The sequence below is a fragment of the Rhinoraja longicauda genome, chromosome 18 (genome assembly GCF_053455715.1).
Source record: "Rhinoraja longicauda isolate Sanriku21f chromosome 18, sRhiLon1.1, whole genome shotgun sequence".
In the NCBI taxonomy this organism is placed as follows: domain Eukaryota; kingdom Metazoa; phylum Chordata; class Chondrichthyes; order Rajiformes; family Arhynchobatidae; genus Rhinoraja; species Rhinoraja longicauda.
In genome coordinates this window covers 17,698,060-17,719,487 of record NC_135970.1, presented here as the reverse complement: position 1 = coordinate 17,719,487, position 21,428 = coordinate 17,698,060, and the positions used below count along the sequence as shown (strand labels likewise).

At 44.1% G+C, this 21,428-nt stretch overlaps 1 protein-coding gene across 3 annotated transcripts in view; it reads left to right on the top strand.

Annotated features, from left to right (window-relative positions):
* Positions 1-3,023: 3,023 nt before the first annotated feature.
* Positions 3,024-21,428, top strand: part of LOC144602279 (tryptophan 5-hydroxylase 1) — a 31,571-nt gene continuing 13,166 nt past the window's right edge. For 2 of the 3 annotated variants that reach the window (XM_078415185.1, XM_078415183.1), the window contains exons 1-4: positions 3,024-3,135; positions 13,591-13,737; positions 16,552-16,735; positions 20,656-20,756. In XM_078415185.1, coding sequence (XP_078271311.1) covers positions 3,028-3,135; positions 13,591-13,737; positions 16,552-16,735; positions 20,656-20,756 — 540 coding nt within the window. In that variant the 5' untranslated portion in view covers positions 3,024-3,027. Of the gene's footprint in view, positions 3,136-5,587; positions 5,924-13,590; positions 13,738-16,551; positions 16,736-20,655; positions 20,757-21,428 lie in introns of those variants that run through there. The other variant, XM_078415184.1, reaches the window with a different exon arrangement.

Genomic DNA, 21,428 nt, shown 5'->3' with positions numbered 1-21,428 from the left:
CTCAACTCCTCTTGTTACGAAGGCCAACATTCCATTTGCTTTCTTCACTGCCTGCTGTACCTGCATGCTTCCTTTCAGTGACTGATGCACTAGGACACCCAGATCTCGTTGAACATCCCCTCTTCCTAACTTGACACCATTCAGATAATAATCTGCCTTTCTATTCTTACTTCCAAAGTGAATAACCTCACACTTATCTACATTAAACTGCATCTGCCATGTATCCGCCCACTCACACAACCTCTCCAAGTCACCCTGCAGCCTTATTGCATCTTCCTCACAATTCACACCACCCCCCAGCTTAGTATCATCTGCAAATTTGCTAATGGTACTTTTAATCCCTTCATCTAAGTCATTAATGTATATCGTAAATAGCTGGGGTCCCAGCACCGAACCTTGCGGTACCCCACTGGTCACTGCCTGCCATTCCGAAAGGGACCCATTTATCCCCACTCTTTGCTTTCTGTCTGTCAACCAATTTTCTATCCATGTCAGTACCCTACCCCCAATACCATGTGCTCTAATTTTGCCCACTAATCTCCTATGTAGGACCTTGTCGAAGGCTTTCTGAAAGTCGAGGTACACCACAATAGGTGCAGGAGGAGGCCATTCTGCCCTTCGATCCAGCCCCCCCATTCAATGTGATCATGGCTGATCATTCTCAATCAGTACCCCGTTCCTGCCTTCTCCCTATACCCCCTGACTCCGCTATCCTTAAGAGCTCTATCCAGCTCTCTCTTGAATGCATTCAGAGAATTGGCCTCCACTGCCTTCTGAGGCAGAGAATTCCACAGATTCACAACTCTCTGACTGAAAAAGTTTTTCCTCATCTCATCTCAGACCTGAAACGTCATCTGGACATTCCCTCCACAGATGCTGCCTGATCCACTGAATTCCTCCGCACTTTGTGTTTTGATACTGCATCTGCAGTTCTTTGTGTTTCGTTATTCAATACATATTAATTTGCACTTTGTAATCCTACAAACTGTGCGAAAGCACAGTAGCTGCGAGTAGATGCGAAAGCATGTTCACAATACATTTGTGGCCTGTTTCACAATAATTTAAAGAGCCTGACTCTTGTTCTGGTAACCTTATATAGATAGGCCCACATGTTTTCTCCTTCTCTCTCATTGTGGGTTTCTTTGCACTATATCCTAGACGGATTGCAATTCCAACTCCCCCCTTTACCCTCTCAATACTGCCCCCAGCTGTGTGACCTGCGCTTCCCAGTATTTCTATTTTATTTCAGATTACTGCCACTTGCACTATTTGGGACCATGTTGGAGACATATTACAGCGAATGGGGAATTGTCAGAGACCGGTTCATTCTGTGACTAGCAGTCGTTCCCAAGAGGGAGATGGCTCCTGGTTGCAACCCTGCCAGATGCCGCTTGGCATCGGGGCGGTACAGCGGTGGAGTGGCTGCCTTGCGTCAGAGACGATCCTGACTTTGTACATTCTCCCTGCGACCGCGAAGGTTTACCGCGTGGGTTTTTTTTCCGGGTGCTTTAGTTTTCCGAAGTGTGCTCCAGTTTCTTCCCACACTCCACGTGGATGTACCCCAAGACGTACAGATATAAATTGTCTCGAGAGGGTGATCGTTGTTTGGCGTGGACTCGGTGGGCTGAAGGGCCTGTTTCCACGCTGTATCTCTGAAGTCTAAAGAGTTCCGAGAGTCCAATCATTCTACGAAACACATTGCTTTGCCGTTGCTTCTATTACTTTCCTCCATCTGTTCCACTTGTGTGCCTGTGCCGGGAGGCATGGACACTAATCTCCATGGATCTTGGCACTCCTTACAATGTTGTCCTTTTGAAAATAAATGCACGTGGAGATGAAAGAGGAAATGTCCCTTTAGTCTCTGTGAAGGTATCCCGGGGCAAGTCATGGATAGGAAGGGTTTAGAGGGATATGGGGACGGGCTGGGCAAATAGGACTGGATTAGACCGGGTATCTTGGTCGGCATGGGTGCGTTGGGCCGAAGAACCTGTTTCTCTGCTGTATGAATCTATATCTCAGTGATAGTAATGGCATTTCATTCACAAGGTGGAGCGCCCTCGTCGTTGCAACATGATCCTAACGTCGTGTGGACATTTTGCTGTGTGACGACACAGCGTCGTCGGGTCTGGGCCTTTCCAGTGCAGCAGTAATGATGAAGCTGCGTGTTTTCTTGTGGTAATTTTGGATCAGATGACTCCATTTCAGTACAAGCATTAATATAACCGCAACGGCGAAGCGTGGGTTCATTTAAACAGCCAGAGAGAGGACAGCAGTTTTTCCAATTACGTCTGACCTCTGTTAAATAAGGTAACACCTGGCTTACTCGGACCCTAATTAAACACACGCTATTAATGGTTTAAAAAAATCTATTCATAGAACACGGAACTGTACAACCCACAATGTCTGTGCCGATCGTGATGCCAAGATAAGCTAATGGCATTTGCCTGCGCAAAAAATAACAAAAAATAAATGATGATCAAGCATTAACCTGTGGTGGGAGGATATTGTGGAGGCCATTCGGCCCGACTACTATGGGGTAGTTGTGGTGCATCCGAGTCAGTCCCATCATCGCCTGATTTCCCTGTAACTTGCCCTCTCCAAAGAGACCAACTACTGCCACCACCCAGCAGTTTAGTTTATCTCCCGTATTGAATTGGATTGAATTGAATTGAATTGAATAAATTTTATCAGCCAAGTATGTATACATACAAGGAATTTGCCTTGGTGCTTTGCTCGCAAGGATAACAACACGATACGCAGTAAACAATTAAAAATAAAACATTTATAATTTAAACTTGTGAAGAATAAAATAAAACACCAGAGCAAAAGGAGGCTGCAGACTTTTGGCTGTTGAGTAGAGCTACTGCCCGTGGAAATAAGCTGTTTGTACGTCTGGCTGTGGCGGCTTTGACGGTCCGGTGTCGCCTCCCAGACGGAAGTAATTCAAAGAGTTTGTGTCCTGGGTGAGAGGGGTCAGAGATGATCTTACCCGCTCGCTTCTTGGCCCTTGCAGTGTACAGACCGTCAATGGGGGGAAGGTTGCAGTCAATAACCTTCCCGGCTGATCGAACGATGCCCTGCAGCCTCCGGATGTCATACTTGTTGGCTGAGCCAAACCAGACCATGATGGAGAAGGTGAGGACAGAATTTATGATGGCAGTATAAAATTGGACCATCATTGCCTGTGGCAGATTGTGTTTTCTCCCACATACGCTGCAAATAATTTACAACCGCCTATTTATTATTCGAGCGGGACATCTTAGAGATGCGGGGATGAACCGGGGCACTCGAGGAAGCCCATGCGGTCAAGAGGAGAACGCGAAGATTTTACTGAGGCAGCGCCAGAAGTCAGGATTGAACCCGGGTCACTGTTGTTGTGAGGCAACGGCTCTACGAGCTGGGCTTCTGTGTCGCCGCGTGGCTGCGATATTCTCAGTTGAAATAGTTCCGATCTCTGTATTCAATTTACACCAGTTGTGATCTTTCTTACTTAATTACACGTCTGATCTTTCCATTCCGTTTGAAATAGGTAGGACCTTCCCGTTTGATGCTCGGCATTCCCGGTAGGACCTTCCCGTTTGATGCTCGGCATTTTCCCAGTGTTGTTACAATAGTTGGGATTGTCGGGATCCGAGAGTGTCGCTATCCGAGAGTGTCGCTATCAAACCGTACCTTACGATGGCCACCAGGATACAAATAAATGTTGGATATAATTGGGATCGCTCTCATTCATAATATTCAGGGTATTTGCATTTCCAGTAGCGATGACATGGGCTGCGTGCTTGGTTCCACAGATCCCTCTGTTTCGTTATTAGTTATCGGGATGAAAACAGTGAAAGGGGGAAAGAAACAAGCGGAAGGATTCTATTTTCTAATTTTGGGGAACAGTGGCAGCTTTTTGGAATCGCTTTCCCCCCAGGATCTGCTGTGTTTGGTTTAACATATCTCGTTCTGTGGTGCAAAAGATGAACCATGCAATGATCGAGAGGAAAGTCGCGCACAGTTGCAACATGTTGGGGATTGGAGCGGTTGAACGAACGAACCTTCCATCTAATCGTAGTGCCGGGTTTTGAAACAATTGTGTAACGGTTAACACTTTACAGAACTCGGAGAAAAAGAAAGTACATGAAAAAAAAAAGAACGGTAGAGTTAGATGTGATTTGAGAGACAGGTGGAGGCGGGAGCCAAGAGTAACAAGTGGGGAAACAATAAGCGTATAGTAGCAGAAACGTGTTCAGAAACAAAGACTAACGGCTGAGAGATGCAGATTTGTGGTTGAAGTAGATAAAGGAAAAGTCAAAAGCACCAAAAGACGATGAAATGTTTACGTGCTAAAGAGGCGAATGACGGGGTAAGGGACAGGACTGGGTAAGGGACAGAGGCAGGCAGTGATCGGGAAGGTTACAGTGAGACTAAGTGAAGGACTCGAGAGGTGAAGAGGCCGAGAGTGAAAGTTGAACGGAAATCGAAAAAGAACAAAACAAAACAAAACCAGGGCGGGAAAATGGAAAGGCGAAAAAAGTCAACGAAATGTAGGGAGGAAAACTGATGAAGATGTAAAGTTAAAAAATGGAAAGGCAGGGACGTGGAGAAATAGGTAAAGGAGAGAAGTGAGACTAAACGAGATGAAAATGTCGAACGGGGATGCGGGGATAAAGAGCCACCAAGGAGATGGTAACAAGATGGAGAGGGGTCGCGTGTGCGAGAGGCAAGGCGGTGCTGACTTCAGGGAACGACCACACTGTTGAACGACCACGACCAAGGCGGTGCTGACATCAGGGAACGACCGAAGAGAAACAAGGAACTGCGGGTACTGCTTTACCAAGGAAAGACACAAAGTGCTGGAGTAACTCAGTGGGCCAGGCAGCATCTATGGAAAACATGGACAGGTGACGTTTCGGGTCGGAACCCCTCTTCAGTTCTCCAGACTGAAGGACGTCATCTTCTCCAGAGATGCTGCCTGACCCACCGAATTACTCCAGCACTTTGTGTCTAACCACAGTGCTCCGTGCTGAGCCCAGGAAATTGTAGAGCAGCGAGTTACTTGTCTGCGCTCACTTCATGGGAATAGTCTTCTGCGAAAACCTCTCTGCGTAATGATTCTTGTCATCGATAACATATCGTTAAACACCAATATAAGTTAACCTGGGCTGAACTAATCGCTTTACTCTTCGCATTGACATGCTGGTTTGAGTTCCCTGAGACCGGTTAGTTGCTGAGTGTTGTACAGAAGATAGACACAAAGTGCTGGAATAACTCAGCGGGTCAGGCTCAGCATCTCTGGAGAATATGAATGGGTGGCTGTGGAGTCGGAACCCTTCTTGTACTCTCTCTCTCCACTTCCACCTGTCTCTCCCTTTCATTGCAAGAAGTGACACTGATCCGTTGTTTGTTTACCGGCTTTTTTTCTTGAGGCTCCAACGTCATCCGGTAACGAGGGTTTATTTTGCCCCCAGGTTGTACATTCAACAGGAAAGATGATGTGCACAGGATATTTATTACGCACGTCCTTGAGGCCCATCGGTCCTGGGTTGGGAATGGCGGCGGATGTTGTGTGAATGACGTGATTCTTTCCGTTTCCTTGTTTGCTCTTTCCTTGGAGATTAAGAGGAGATGGAGGGGTGGGACGGCGCAGCGCCGGTTCCCCAGCCAGGTATAAATAGCAGAGCGCAGAAGCGGAGAGGACAGCAGAGTGGGGAAGAGTGCCAGGAGTAACGGAGTGCAGTCCCGGACAGTGGAGCACAGTGCGCGCAGGGTCAGAGAGACAGGAACCCAGGCACCGGGCAGGAGCGGGTCTCAGGGACAGACACAAAGCAACCCGGGTTTCTGCGACATGTACTCCTTCAAGAACGAGGGACCCAGGAGGGGGCGATCCTTCGAATCCATAAACTGCAGCCTGGACGAGAAGCATCTCAATAACGAGGTTAGTGGCGTCGTTAGTCCCTTCCTCAAGTGAATGCGTCAGATGCTTCCTGCAACATAATCCCATTATTTGAATGGAGGACGATTTGTAACTATATTGGGGGGACGGGGGGGGGGGGGGGGGGACGTTCGTCAAGATAGATAAAGCGTGAAAGTGCTTTACAGAGACTGCTCCTCCACCCCTTCCATGTGATGGCAAACATTTGCCGGCTCTAGACAAGCCGAAGAAGGGCTGTGTCCTAGGAGAAATAGGCTAGTCTGCAGCAGAAGGGAGAAGGGCCAGAAAGAGCGCAGATCATGTGAAATGAGGTAGCCCGGAGACGAAGGGAGGAGAGCCCGAGGGAATGCTGACCAGTTGTTGAGTGCAGAGAGATGAAGGAGCGGGGAGATAACTGGACGCGCATAATACGGGTTAGATGTTCAGTGTTAATTCTAAAATACGCCCGGTATAGCAAGACAGAGGAGAGCGGAGAAATAGTTTGTGCGTTAGGTGTCAATACTTTGGAAGCCGCGCGAGGCATCTGGGTTAATGCGTTTAGATGGAAATGAACGAAAAGTTAGGAAGCTGGTGTTAAATGTGGAAGAATTTGGTGTAGACTTGTAAGTTATTGAAATTATCTGAATCTGATAACCTTGAGAATAAATATTCAGGATTCACCAGTCCCAAGGCAGGTGCGGCGGCTGGCCAGGATTGTCGACAACCAGCGGCTATGTTCACTATTGGAACACTCTCCCTCTGTCCCGATGGACTGTGTCCTGACATCCCGCTCATTCTTCGTTATATCTGAGAACCATCCAACCCCGTCTCGTTTACTTGATCACACGCATGAGAATTTACGGGCTTTGGGGGGTTTATTTGGGTCGCGATGGTCTTGAAATATTGCGACTGTGTAACCCGCCCACACACGCTCGGTCAGGAGAGAGTTTTAGAGGTAAACGAGACACAAAGTGCTGGAGTAACTCAGAGGGCCAGGCAACATCTCTGAAGAATATGTATAGGCGACGATAGACACAAAGTGTTGGAGTAACTCAGTGGGTCAGGCAGCATCTCTGGACTAAAGGGATAGGTGACATTTCGGGTCGGAACCCTTCTTCAGACTCGAAACGTCACCTATTCCTTTTCTCCAGCGATGCTGCCTGATCCGCAGAGTTACTCCAGCATTTTGTTTCCAACTTCGGTATAAATCAGCATTTGCAGTTCCTTCCTATATACGAATAGGCGACGTTTCGGGTCAGGACCCTTCTGTAGACTTATGCGTGACCCGCGAAGTTACTTCAGCATTTGTGTCTTTTTTTGTACACCAGCACCTGCAGTTCCTTGTGTATCTGAGTTTTAGATAAATTAGATAAAGGTAGGAGATACCCATGCAAAATCGTTAACGGTAAACACCACATTCTGAACACAGTTGTACTTATCTAAAAGTCTCTGGCCCGTTGGCACCCACCGCGATGCTGCTGGATTTATAGCACAGTATTAGATTCGCGCTTAGCGGGGAGCCTTGTGCACGTCATCATCGGTCTCACCGCTTATTCTGAAGGTCACCTCGTTCTTCCGCACTGTTACTTGGGGACAGGCTGCGATTTTTAAATCTACACTCTGGAGATTGAACGTGGATTATTTACAGGCGCGTTTCGCTTTGCTAAACAGACATTAAAGAATTAGGATAGACACAAAGTGCTGGCTGGTGTGACTCAGCGGGTCAGGCAGCATCTCGGAAGAAAAAGGATGGGTGACGTTTCGGGTCGGGACTCTTCTTCAGACTCTGAAGAAGACTTCTGAGGAAGGATTCCGACCCGAAATATCACCCATCCTTTTTCTCCAGAGATGCTGTCTGACCCGCGGAGTTACTGCAGCACTGTGTCTATCGGTATATACGGTATATGGCAGCATTTGCAGTTGGGGATTGAGCGAGCATCAAACTTGCGAAGGGGCAACTTCTTGATATTATTAACTGTTGACATCCCAAACTCACTTCCAGCTTTCACCTGCGACCGCTGCAGCTTCTCAGCTTTGCCAGAGGGTGATGAAATTGTTTAATCCAATGCCCAGAGCCCTGGTCATTGCGCATTAACTAAAGCCAGCTATTCATAGCCGACCTGCATTAAACTCTTGTCAAATTAAGTAGGATTGAAGGATGAACTTTGCACGAAGAAATAAGTATGATTGAAAAAAAATTGGAGGATTCATCTCATACAGCGCAAATCCACAAAGATCGCGCATCCAAGAAGCGTCTAATGGATTAAACAAAAAGTGAAGGGAATCTGATCTTCTTGGATATAATTGTGCAAATATATCGTGTTTCCATGTGCTGTGGAACTAACCGTAAGTTTATAGGTGTCCGCTTTTTTCTGCCCGTATGGTCCAATGGTCCGAAATTTTGGCTCCATCGATCGCCGTGGGTAGAACGTCCCTCTGTAACCGGTTCACAAAAGCACTGAATTGATAAAAAAAATTACATTGTTTCAGAGAGAAAAAAACACACGAGTCTTGTCCATTCATTGCAAACGCTACTTTTTAAAGATACACCATGATCGTTGCTATTAATCAGTGTGTCCAATTCAGTAGGTCAGCCATTACCAGTACAGAGTTTCACTCTTTTGGACTTTAACAGCTGAATGTTTTAAAATACAATATTTTTCTCTTTTAAACACCTTTCTCCTTTTCTACTTTTTTTCCTCTCTTAATCCAACCTTCCTTGCCATTACCTTCCGTATACGCACCTGATTTGTATTGCATTCATACTCAGCAATGTACCTTTACTTGTCAATCCATGAGTTAAGCGAAGAGTTCTTCAACCTGATTTAACCTGTAAAGCGTTCACAGTTGCCGGCTGTGTTCGCTCAGGTCAGGAATACCCGGTTTGCCTCGCTGGAAAGTTATGAGCTCATGGTTACCAGCAATCTGTGGCATAAAATGTTACTATGACTAAGCGGGGAAGGGAAAGTGTAACTAACGCCACTTGCAGTTCATGATGGATGTACTCTACTTAGATTTACAGGCGGCAACAAGAACTCCTAATAATAATTCCTAGCGTTGGAAGTAACACTGGAGCGGAGAGAAGTTCGGCCGACTAATACGAAATACTGGATATAAATGATATTTTTTTTTCTGATGGGCAAAATGTATCAAGGACTCTAGATGTAGTTTAACTTTTTACAATTTATAAATAATCCAACATTTTGTTTCATCCAGTCCTTTTAACATCTTGCTCACCGGAAAAAAAAGACTCTATCCTATTAGTCGAAGGTATTTATTCACAAAATGCTGGAGTAACACAGCAGGTCAGGCAGGATCTCAGGAGAGAAGGAATGGGTGACGTTTCGGGTCGAGACCCTTCTTCAGACTGATGTCAGGGGGGCGGGACAAAGGAAGGATATAGGTGGAGACAGGAAGACAGTGGGGGATCTGGGAAGGGGGAGGGGAAGAGAGGGACAGAGGAACTATCTAAAGTTGGAGAAGTCAATGTTCATACCGCTGGGCTGCAAGTTGCCCAGGCGAAATATGAGGTGCTGTTCCTCCAATTTCCGGTGGGCCTCACTATGGCACTGGAGGAGGCCCATGACAGAAAGGTCACACTGGGAGTGGGAGGGGGAGTTGAAGTGCTCAGCCACTAGGAGATCAGGTTGGTTAAGGCGGACTGAGCGAAGGTGTTGAGCGAAGCGATCGCCGAGCCTGCGCTGGGTTTCGCCGATGTAAAGAAGTTGACATTTAGAGCAGCGGATGCAATAGATGAGGTTGGAGGAGGTGCAGGTGAACCTCTGTCTCATCTGGAAAGACTGGATCCTTGGAAGGAGTTGAGGGGGGAGGTAACGGGACAGGTGTTGCATCTCGGGGATGGGGTGGTTTGGGTAGGAAGGGACGAGTGGACCAGGGAGTTACGGAGGAAACGGTCTCTGTGGAACGCAGAAAGGGGAGGGGATGGGAAGATGTGGCCAGTGGTGGGGTCCCGTTGTAGGTGACGGAAATGTGGGCGGATGATTTGATGGATACCCTGGCTGGTGGGGTGGAAGGTGAGAATGAGGGGGATTCTGTCCTTGTTACAAATGGGGGAGGGGGAGCAAGAGCGGAGCTGCGGGATGTAGAAGAGACCCTAGTGAGAGCCTCATCTATAATGGAAGAGGGAAAGCCCCATTTCCTGAAGAATGAGGACATCTCTGATGCTCTAGTGTGAAACACCTCATCCCGGGCGCAGATGCGGCATAGACGGAGGAATTGGGAGTAGGGGATAGACTTTTTGCAGGAGACAGGGTGGGAAGAAATGTAGTCCAGATAACTGTGTGAGTCAGTGGGTTTATAGTAGATCTCAGTCACTAGTCTGTCTCTTGTGATGGAGATGGTGAGGTCCAGAAACGGGAGGGAGATGTCAGAGATAGTGCAGGTATATTTAAGGGCAGGATGGAAATTGGAAGTGAAGTGTATGAAGTCAGTGAGTTCTGCATGGGTACAAGAGGTAGCACCGATACAGTCGTCGATGTAGTGGAGGTAGAGTTCGGGGATGGGGCCTGTGTATGTCCGGAACAGGGATTGTTCGACGCACCTGACAAAGAGGCCGGCATAGCTAGGGCCCATGCGAATGCCCATAGCGATGCCTCTGGTTTGGAGGAAGTGGGAGAAGTTGTTAAGGGTAAGAACCAGCTCTGCTAGGTGGAGGAGAGTGTTAGTAGATGGGGATTGGCTGGTTCTACGGTCGAGGAAGAAACGGAGGGCTTCGAGACCATCCTTGTGGGGGATGGAAGTGTAGAGTGACTGGACATCCATGGTAAAGATGAGGGAGTGGGGGCCTGGAAACCGGAAATTATCGAGGAGATGGAGAGCATGTGAGGTGTCATGGACGCAGGTGGGGAGGGATTTGACCGGGGGGATAGGATGTAGTCGAGGTAGGTGGAAATAAGTTTGGTGGGACATGAGCAGGCAGAGACAATGGGTCTACCGGGACAGTTCTGTTTAAGTCAGCCTTAACCAACCAACACCGTCGCTCAGTCCTCCTTAACCAACCAACACCTTCGCTCAGTCCGCCTTAACCAACCAACACCTTCGCTCAGTCCGCCTTAACCAACCAACACCTTCGCTCAGTCCGCCTTAACCAACCAACACCCAGATCTCCCACTGTCTTCCTGTCTCCACCTATATCCTTCCTTTGTCCCGCCCCCCTGACATCAGTCTGAAGAAGGGTCTCGACCCGAAACGTCACCCATTCCTTCTCTCCTGAGATGCTGCCTGACCTGCTGTGTTACTCCAGCATTTTGTGAATAAATACCTTCGATTTGTACCAGCATCTGCAGTTATTTTCTTACACTATCCTATTAGTCAGTCAAATGACTTAGATTAATGCATGGTTGCTGATGATAGAAAGAGAAGTACGTTTTCAAGACAAATTACAGAGACTACCTGGGGATATAGATATGTTATGTAAGTGGGCAAATATGCGGCAAATGGAATATAACGTGGGAAAAGATGCAATGACTCATTTTGGCAGGTAACTTGAGTATTGACTGTCTTGTGTAAGGAATACGTTAATACATTGGGAGCAGTTTAAAGAAAGTTTACAAGACTAATACGTAGAATGGGCAGGTTATCTCTGGGCTTGTATCGACTGGAGAGGCGGTGGGATTGAAATATACAAGATCCTGAGGTGTCTTGACAAGATGGATATGAAGAGGATTTTCTTGTCCCAGCAGAATTTAGAATTAGGGGTTACAGCTTAAAGATAAGCGATTGCCTATTTAAGATGGAGATACTGGAAGATGAATTATTTTTCTTCGAGGGTCACAAATCTTTTGAATTTACATATCCACAGGGCAGTGGAAGCAGAATATTTGAATATTTTTAAGGCAGAATTCAATAGGTTCTTGATTAGCAAGGAGTGAAAAGGTTTTCACAGGTGGATGGAAATACACAACTGACGTTAAAATCAGATCAGTTATTAAATGATGGAGCAGGTCAAGTGACCTATTCCTGTTCCTTATCATAGATTTGTATGCATGGAGCCTTACTGCAGAAATGTATGCCACTGTATTCAGAACACTGCGCGGTGTACACAGCCTCCAAATTCACAGCCACTAAATTGACTACTAATTGGTATTGGTTTATTATTGTCATGTCTTCTGAGATATTGAGAATAATTTTGTTTGCATGCTATTCAGTCAATCATACTGTACACAAGTACAATCAAGCCATACACAAGTACAGTATGAAGTGCAAAGAGAAAAATGCCAGTGTCTAGAGAATATAGTGTTACAGCATTATAGCTGTAGAAGTTACAGAGAAACTGCAGAGATTTAAAAAAAAGTACAAGGGCCACAACGAGGTAGGTTGGGAGATTGGGACTACAATGGCAGCACGGTGGTGCAGCAGTAGAGTTGCTACCTTACAGCGAATGCAGCGCCGGACACCTGAGTTCAATCGCGACTAAGGGTGCTGTCTGTATGGAGTTTGTACGTTCTCCCCATGACCTCCGTGGGTTTTCTCCGAGGTCTTCTGTTTCCTCCCACACTTCAAAGACGTACAGGTTTGTAGGTTAATTGGCTTGGTAGATGTAAAAATTATCCCTAGTGGGTATAGGATGGTGTTGATATGCAGGGATCGCAGGTCGGCGCGGACCCGGTGGGCCGAAAGGGCCTGCCTCCACGCTGTATCTCTAAACTAAAATCTTAGCTTATGAGAGAACCATCTTCTGCCTAACGGGAAGGGAGGGAGGGGGGGGGGGGGGGGGGGGGAATAATTAGGATGTAAATGACTGGTGTAATAAACAGTTTGATGATGACTAACATGAACACACTGGCCAAATAACTCGTGAAACAAAGGTAACCATGTACAGATGAACACACCAATATGCAATAACTAACTCCATCCCCACCTTCAATCTGCCCTGCATGTCCTTTAGCATTGCAGCTAACACATGGGCAGCCAACATGGGCAAGGAGATTTCCCTAGCCCATATATTCCAAGTATTCCCGTCACCTTAGTGAACAGTGGGCTGTCTGCAGCAGGGGAAAACACAGGCAAATATTCTTCCATTGAGGATGAGCCAAATTAACCAATATTGGAAAACATTTTGGGAAACATTGCGTGATGTTCCAACATTGGGTTTCAGTGAGTGTGGCTGACAAGCAGAAGACACATTAATACTATCACCATCATGCCATCTTTGTCACCTGCACACCATAGTAGGGATACCATCCACAAAGGCATCCCTTCATTTTACAGACATCCTCTCTGTATTGTTCACAACTTGCCAATTTACATAAGATAAACACATGCTTGCGATCCACATAAACACAATTTTAATATAGCACTAATGAAAAAGCAATAATAGTAGTCCCTGTTGTGTACTATAACTCCTCATTTTCTAGACAAGTCTGCAACTTTTAGTATAAGCAACAATGTTATCTCCAAAGCCTCACCTTCACTATGACTAGAATTGTGTTGGTTCCACTTTTAACTATCCATTTGAATGCAGAAAGCCTTGTGCAATGGCCCGTCTAACCTTTCCATATCACAGCCTCAAATGTCTGCTATCTGTAAACGCACGAGATTCGATGCATTTGTTGATCATATCCAGTTTTGGTGAGACAGCTTTGTTACCGGTTGACAACTCTGTAGCATAATCTCTCAGGACTGTCTCTGTCACTCTTTTGTCATTATTGTTGTATTTTAATATCCCGCAGATCAACAAATCTAATTTCTGCAAAATCGAAGAGAGCAAGGAGAATAAGGAGAATTGCAATGTGTCTGTGGAACGGGGGAGAGTGGCGGTAGTCTTCTCTCTGAAGAATGAGGTTGGGGGGCTGGCAAAAGCACTGCGACTCTTCCAGGTAACATCACCTCAAGCATCTTGAAGCAAACTGTGGGCTAGCATCATGCATTCCTTTTATCACATTCAAGCTCATTCCCAACATTGTATTAAAAAAATTCCCATGACATAAGAGCAGCACAGTGGCACAGTGGTAGAGTTGCTGCCTTACAACAACTTTCGATCGTGACTAGAGGTGCTATCTAGGTAGTTGGTACGTTCTCCCTGAAACCGCGTGGATTTTCCCATTGTGCTCCGTTTTTCTCTCACACTCGATAGACATGTGGGTTTGTAGGTTAATAGGCTTCCATAAAATTGTAAATTGTCCCTGGTGATAGAAACAGGTCTCCCACACTCCCAAAGATCGATGTGGACTCGGTGGGCTGAAGGGTCTGTTTCTACGCTGTCTCTCTAAACGATACTAAACTAAATATGGAGGTCTTGCAGTCCATCGAGTGTATACTAGCTGACAGCGCAATCCCATCAGTTCAGTTTCTCGACTATTTCTCTGTAACATTCTCACGCACATGCCAATGAAGTTCACCCTGATCCTCCCAACAACCACTTAAACTAGGAATAATTTATATTGAACAATTAATGTAGCAGAGGCAAAATGTGACCCATTTGGTCAGCAGCAGAGAGCAGAATTGAACTGGGGCTGCTGGATTAATGACACAGTTGCACTAACTGCTATGTCACCGTGCCAATTTTTCTCACTTGCGCAGTGCACAAATGTAGTCCTCAAGTAGTTCCATGCACTGAGATATCAACAACATTGGTTACTGCAAATACCAACTCTGTGTAATAATAACAGGGTGGCACAGTGGTGCAGCGGTAGAGTTGCTACCTTACAGTGCCAGAGACCCAGGTCCAATCCTGCCTACGGGTGCTGTTTGTACGTTCTCCCCATAACCCCGTGGGTTTTCTCCAGGTGCTCCAGTTTCCCTCCACACTCCAAAGACATAGAGGTTTGTTGGTTAATTGACTTCAGTAAAGATTGTAAATTGTCCCTGGTGTGTAGGGGAGTACTAGTGTACAGGGTGATCGCTGGTTGGCGCGGACTCGGTGGGCTGAAGGGCTTGTTACCACGTTGTATCTTTAAACTAAACTGTAAACTGTGTCCGTGGGAGTCACATAGAAGCTCCTATCTTAAATTAGAATAATTAGAAGGTGAATCTTAAATCTGGTTTTCATTCTGCTGATGCTCCCTAGATTTTGAAAACTTTCTCTTGCTTCATACAACTCTCAGCAATTAATTCTACCCATCTATTCTACCCTGTGCAAAGGTGTATGAGCTAATGTTGATAATCATTTACAAAGCATGAGGAGTGTTTAGTGAAGAATTAATAACTAGTAAAAGTGAAGCCCATTGAATACTAGAAATCTGAAACTAAAACATAAAAAGCTGGAAAACAAGAACTTAGAATATAGAAAAGTACAGCACAGGAACAGACTGTTCAGCCTACAATGCCCAAGATAAACTAATCTCCTCTGCCTGCACATGATCCACATCCCTTCATTCCCTGCATACCCACGTGCCTGTCTAACAGCCTCTTAAATATCACTATCCTAAAAGCAGCAAATGTAAGAATAAAAACATCACGCTGCAGATAGATCATCAATCGGAAATGTTAATTCTGTTTCTGACTCCAAATATACTGACTGACTTATTGAGTATGTTCAGTATTTCCATTTTTAATTTCAATTAATAATTAATGTTTGTTAAACATCACAAGATCTAAAAAGATCACAAAGTGCTGGAGTGACTCAGCGGGTCAGGCAAAATCTCTGGAGAACATGGATAGGCGATGTTTTGCGTCGAGTAAATAGTCTGAGGAAAGGTCTTGGCCTGAAATGTCACCTATCCATGTTCTACATTGATGATGCCTGACCTGCTGAGTTACACCAGCACTTTATGTCCTTTTGTGTACTAACCAACATCCACAGTTCTTTGTTTCTACATTTTTCATAAAAGATCCATAGGATACAAAATTGTAAATATCACTGCAAAACAATAAAAATGGAAGAGATCCCACTGAAATTTATTTACCATGGAGGCTTTTGATGCTGCATAACATGTGCAGTTGTTCAGTTCAGACCTCATGTCTCCTCAAGTTGATTCATTCCCTTTAACCTTTCATATCAGCAACATTGTTCAACTGAGGCAAGCTGATTCCTTGATCTGATTTATCCCTGTTCGACTTGACCAGTCTGCATGGATATTCTCTTTGTGGTGCTGAGTTAGGGAACTTTGCATTTCTCCAATCAGGTGTCGAAAATGTGTAGACATCAATCTCTGTATTTGCTTGCTTAATCATAGCAGCTTTCTATTACTAATGTTTAGTTAGAAATAGATGCTGCAGAGATTGTTTTGGAATATTTCACAGCCAACCGCAGCACAAGTGGTGGCACAACGGCACAACTGGTAGAGAAGCTGCCTCACAGTGCCAGAGACCGGAGTTCAATCCTGAATTTGGGTACTGCCTGTGTGGAGTTAGCACGTTCTCCTTGTGACCCTGTGACCAAGTGAGTTTCCTCTTGAGTTCTCCAATTTCATCCCAAAGACTTTCAAAGTGGGTTTGTAGGTTAATTGACCCTAGTGTGTAGGGAGTAGTTGCAAAAGAGGGATTTCATGGAACTAGTGTGAACGGGTGATCGATGGTCAGCGAGGACTCAGTGGGCCGAAGAGCCTGTTTCCATGGGCTGTATCTCTAAACTAAAAAACATTTGTGAGATGTAAATGCAGTCTGCCAAGCATTGGAAACCATTGAATATATTTTGAGCCTTTTCCATTTAAACCTTGTGGTTTCATGTATTGCATTTTCTCATCTTCCAGGAGAAACGCGTAAACCTGGTTCACATTGAGTCTCGAAAGTCCAAGCGGAGGAACTCTGAGTTTGAGATTTTTCTAGACTGTGACAGTGACAGGGAACAACTCAATGAAGTCGTCCAGATTCTGAAAAGTCATGTCAACATCGTCACCCTCAACTCGCCTGACAAATCGTATGCTGAGGGAGATGGTAAGGTTGAAGCCAGTTCAATGTCGTAAATGTGTTTTCATTGAAAGTGTGCCAGGGTGTGGAAGTGGACCTATATAATTGTTATGATAATACGTCCATCATTATCACTGGTCTATCTATATACACTTAAGTGCTTGAGCGTCACAGTAGGGACATCAGTCCATGCCAAGATAAATATCATTTTCTATCAGTAAACATGTGGCCTTTAATCTTAACAAGTTAATCTGTATCACTGGAAATGGCTCATTGCATTATTGAATAAATGTATATTGCAAATATATTACGGTAAATCTGTGGGTGTGCTATGATGTGCCAGTGATTCTGTGGCTTTGAATGTGAAACAGTGCATTATTTTCCCAAAGAAATGTGTCAGAAATCACTCCAGAGTGAGCAATGCTTCTAAATATAAAATCCGTAGACTAGAATTCCATGGATGCAATATTATAGTTTCAGAACATCTTTAAGTTAAAATAGGTAAAGTAATTAGGTCCTTTGTCACATAGATATACAAATTTATTCTAACCTTACTCATGGTATATATGCTGTGTTCAAACAAGTGTGTTCAAAACTATTGAATTAAATGGTAAGATAAACGAATAAGACACACAGGATTCTGCAGAGCAAGTAGATTTTCAGCAATATTGGACCAAATCATTCTCCCACTACTCATTCCCAACCCATGTGCTTGCCCTGGGGATGTATTAGCCTTTAGTGGCCAGGTGGCTTTTAACTACATGGGGGCTTTGCATCTGCAGCCATCCTATGAATGGACTGAGTAGGTGCCATTCTCCAAAGATGCATCCAGTGTTCCCACCCCTCACACTGACCTGCGACTCTTGACAATGCAGCGTCAAACCACTTCTGCTGCTTTAAAATATCTCAAATGATCAGAAAGAGTTAAATTGATTTCAGCTGAAGGGTCCTGACCCAAAGCGTCATCTATCCATGTTCCCAAGGGATGCTGCCTGAGCTGCTGAGTTACTCCAGCACTTTGTGTCTTTTATTTGTAAACCAGCATCTGCAGTTTCTTGTTTCTATAAATTAATTTAGATAATTTAAACATATAAAACACTTTAAATTGCTGTTAATTAAAACATACATGTGAGTGGAAATGTTTTCTTTTTTTTGCAAATAAACAAAAATGAGAAAAAGACCTGGATAAAGAAATCTTTTCACTGGGATTTGGTGACCAGGTGCAAATGAATGTGGCTGCTCTAGACTTGTTGAATATATCTGGTGTGGAGCTGAGAGGACTCAGACATGAAGTGAGTCTGAGCCTTGGCTCAGTAATTAACATAGCCCCCCCCCCCCCCTGAGTTCAGTGGTCAGACAGCATCTGATCGTCAGACATGCCAGCATCTGATCTCTATCAAGTTTCAGTACTGAAATACTGCACTGAAATGCTGCACTGAAATGCTGCACTGAAATGCTGCACTGAAATGCTGCACTGATTAGGCATGGAAGTCTGGAATGCATTGATGCAAGTATTGTAGTTTGCAATTTTCCATGGAATAGCTATAGATATATTACTCTTTATCTCGTATATTTTAGGCACTTATCAGACAATCGTAAGTAATTGCGTAGCAAAGAACCGCACATGCTGGTTTACACCTAAGATAGACACAAAATGCTGGAGTAACGTCAGGCAGCATCTCTGGAGAGAAGGAATGGGTGATGTTTCAGGTCGAGACGTCGGGTCGAGAGTTATGAGTCTGAAAAAGGGCTGAAAGATCTGAAATGTCACACATTCCTTCTCTCCAGAGATGCTACCTGATCCGCTGAGTTACTCCAGCATTTTGTGTCTATGATCATGCATTGCAAATTTAAATATGACAGTAAAGTTTCTATGTGAAATTATGAATGTCAAATAGTAGAGAAAAAATAAAATGAAGAACCTAAGAGTAGCCCATTATATTAAAATCTTCAACATTGCTTAAACGTTAAGGGATCAGGCATCAACAATTGGTAAAGCAAATGATACAATAAATGATACAATATATATTGACCTAAAAATTTGGAGATGGAATGGGCAGGGATGTCAGGGTTTATAAATGTAATTTATGTGTAGTGGAAGAAGATGAAAGGTTCTTCCATTTGGTATGCATGCCTTCATAGACCGAGGCAGTAAGTGTAAGAGTTAGGATGTCATTTTACAGGTGTACAAAACATTGGATAAACTATACCCTATACAAGAATATTGTGTATGGTTCTGGCCGCAACACACAGGGGCGATGTGGTGGCAATAGAGAGGATGCAGAATAGATTCACCAGGATATTGCCTGGAATGGAGGGTTGAAGTAATGAACAGAGATTGGATATCATATCATATCATATCATATATATACAGCCGGAAACAGGCCTTTTCGGCCCTCCAAGTCCGTGCCGCCCAGTGATCCCCACACATTAACACTATCCTATACCCACTAGGGACAATTTTTTAATTTATTTTTTACATTTACCCAGCCAATTAACCTACATACCTGTACGTCTTTGGATAGGCTAGGTTTATTCTCATTAGAATTTAGGAGGTTGAGGGTGACCTTGTAGAAGGTTATAAAATGATGAATGGCATGGATAGGATAGATAGTTACAATCGGGGGGAGAGTAATTTTAAAGAAGATCTGAGAGGGAGGTTTTCACACAGAAAGTGGTGAGTATCTGGAATGAGCTGCCAGCGAAGATGGAATTACAGTGTTTAAAATGTGTTTGGATTAGTATTTAGAGAGGAAAAGCACAGAGGGATATGGTCTAATACAGGCAAATATGATTATAGATAGGCATCACAATGGAGGTGGGCCGAGAGAGACTGTTTCTGCGCTGTTCATTTCTATGCATCTTTGACTTTTGTTATATAAATACAGAATATTACATGTCTCTATTTAAGTACAGTTTGTTGCTTTTTCTATCAGTCTCTATGGAAATGGAATATTATTTATCTGCTCTATGTGGTTTCTCTTTTTGATATAGAATATAAACTGTTGTCTTTTTAATAAATAAATATTAATCATGTATTGTCTGCCTTCTTCTAAGTGGACAATATCAGTTTGCAATATTTGCCTTTCCCTTTACATATGTTTTGTTATATTTTTCTGCAATGTGTGATTTTAATGAATGTAGATTACTTTATATACAGAATTGCATGATCCATTGGTCATAGCTATCTGTATATAATCAGATACCTGTCGTGATGCGTCTGCTACTTTGTAAATATGTTGTTACTCCTCTATATTAAGCAGGTTTCTCAATGTAAAAGTGAGGTATTACCCTTCTGCAATCTTGGTGCCTTTCATTTATAAATATTGAAATATATTATCCAACCAAAAGATCTGTACCTTTCTCTTTAGAAATTTAGAATATTACTTATCTTTCATAAGCTTGTCTACTTTTCAGTATAAATAACTAGTATTGACTTTAGTATTCTCAGTGATGTTCTTTACACATTTATAGATTATTCTGCCTGTAATGATCTTTGTTCTGATTGAGTTGTGCAATATCAGGTGCGTTTACTTTGTTAATCTCATGAAAATGATACATAGATCTCATTATTTCTCTTTACATTGATATATCATCACTGGGCTTGGATTGCATCTTACTCTTTGCAGATTTGCTTTTTAATTAATGTGTAAATCAATTTTCAGTTATAATTATCAAAGCTCAGAGAAAATCCTCCTTATTTTCTGATCTGTTGTGATTGGCGATTCTGCATTCAGATCAACATCACCTGTTTCTTTCTACAAATTAATTACCAACAAAGCTATAGATTCATCATAAGATCCCAAATACTATTATTCAGTGTAAATGTTGCTTCTGACCAGCGCTGTGTGAATGGTGAAGATCTGCTGATGTTTTTGGAGCATTTTCTTGTGCTGATACGTGTGGAGGACTCGCTTTTTAATTTAATTATCCACCTCTCTGCACAGATATGGAATCTATGCAGTGGTTTCCAAAGAAGATATCAGATCTAGATAAGTGTGCAAACCGGGTGCTGATGTACGGCTCTGACCTGGATGCAGATCACCCGGTATGGAACTGGTTTCTCATTTTGCTGAGATCACATGTGTTTGCTCTCCGCCTCTTCCTCTTGAACTTCTTCACCTTTAATTGCTGACTTTTTAAAATTACACATTGCCATGATAGTCACTTTAAATCATTTTTGTAGTTGTCCTAGGGACCGTGACAGTACAAGGGAGGTGGTGATTTAGGAGTTGAGGGAGGGAATGGTCAGGAGGTCTGAAGTCACTTCTTGTTCTCTGCAAATCTCTCCATGCCCAACATCAGTTACCTCATGAGTTCAGCCTTCTCCCCTGCTTTCAGCTGGCTGCATGTAGTTCAGAAACGAATCATTTGTTAAAAATAAATATAATAAATATATGACCACTGAGTCACGTCTATGATAGTTAGACATTGATAATGTCTAACTAATACAGGTCGACTACCAATTTTCTGGCACCCTTGGTTCCACAGCGCTGCTGTATTATCCGTTTTTTACCAGACCAACAGAGGTCATGGCCTCAGGGGACCAAGATACTGGCCTGCAAAGCTGACCATGGGAACGGATCTGTGGCTCTGGCCAGGCCGGAGTTCCAGAGCCCCGGCCACAGGGGGAAAATTCAACCTGCCGATCGGCCGCGGAAATCCCAATGAGGCCGTGATTGGCCGCCTCACCCGGCCTAGGCACCACATTTTCAGCGGG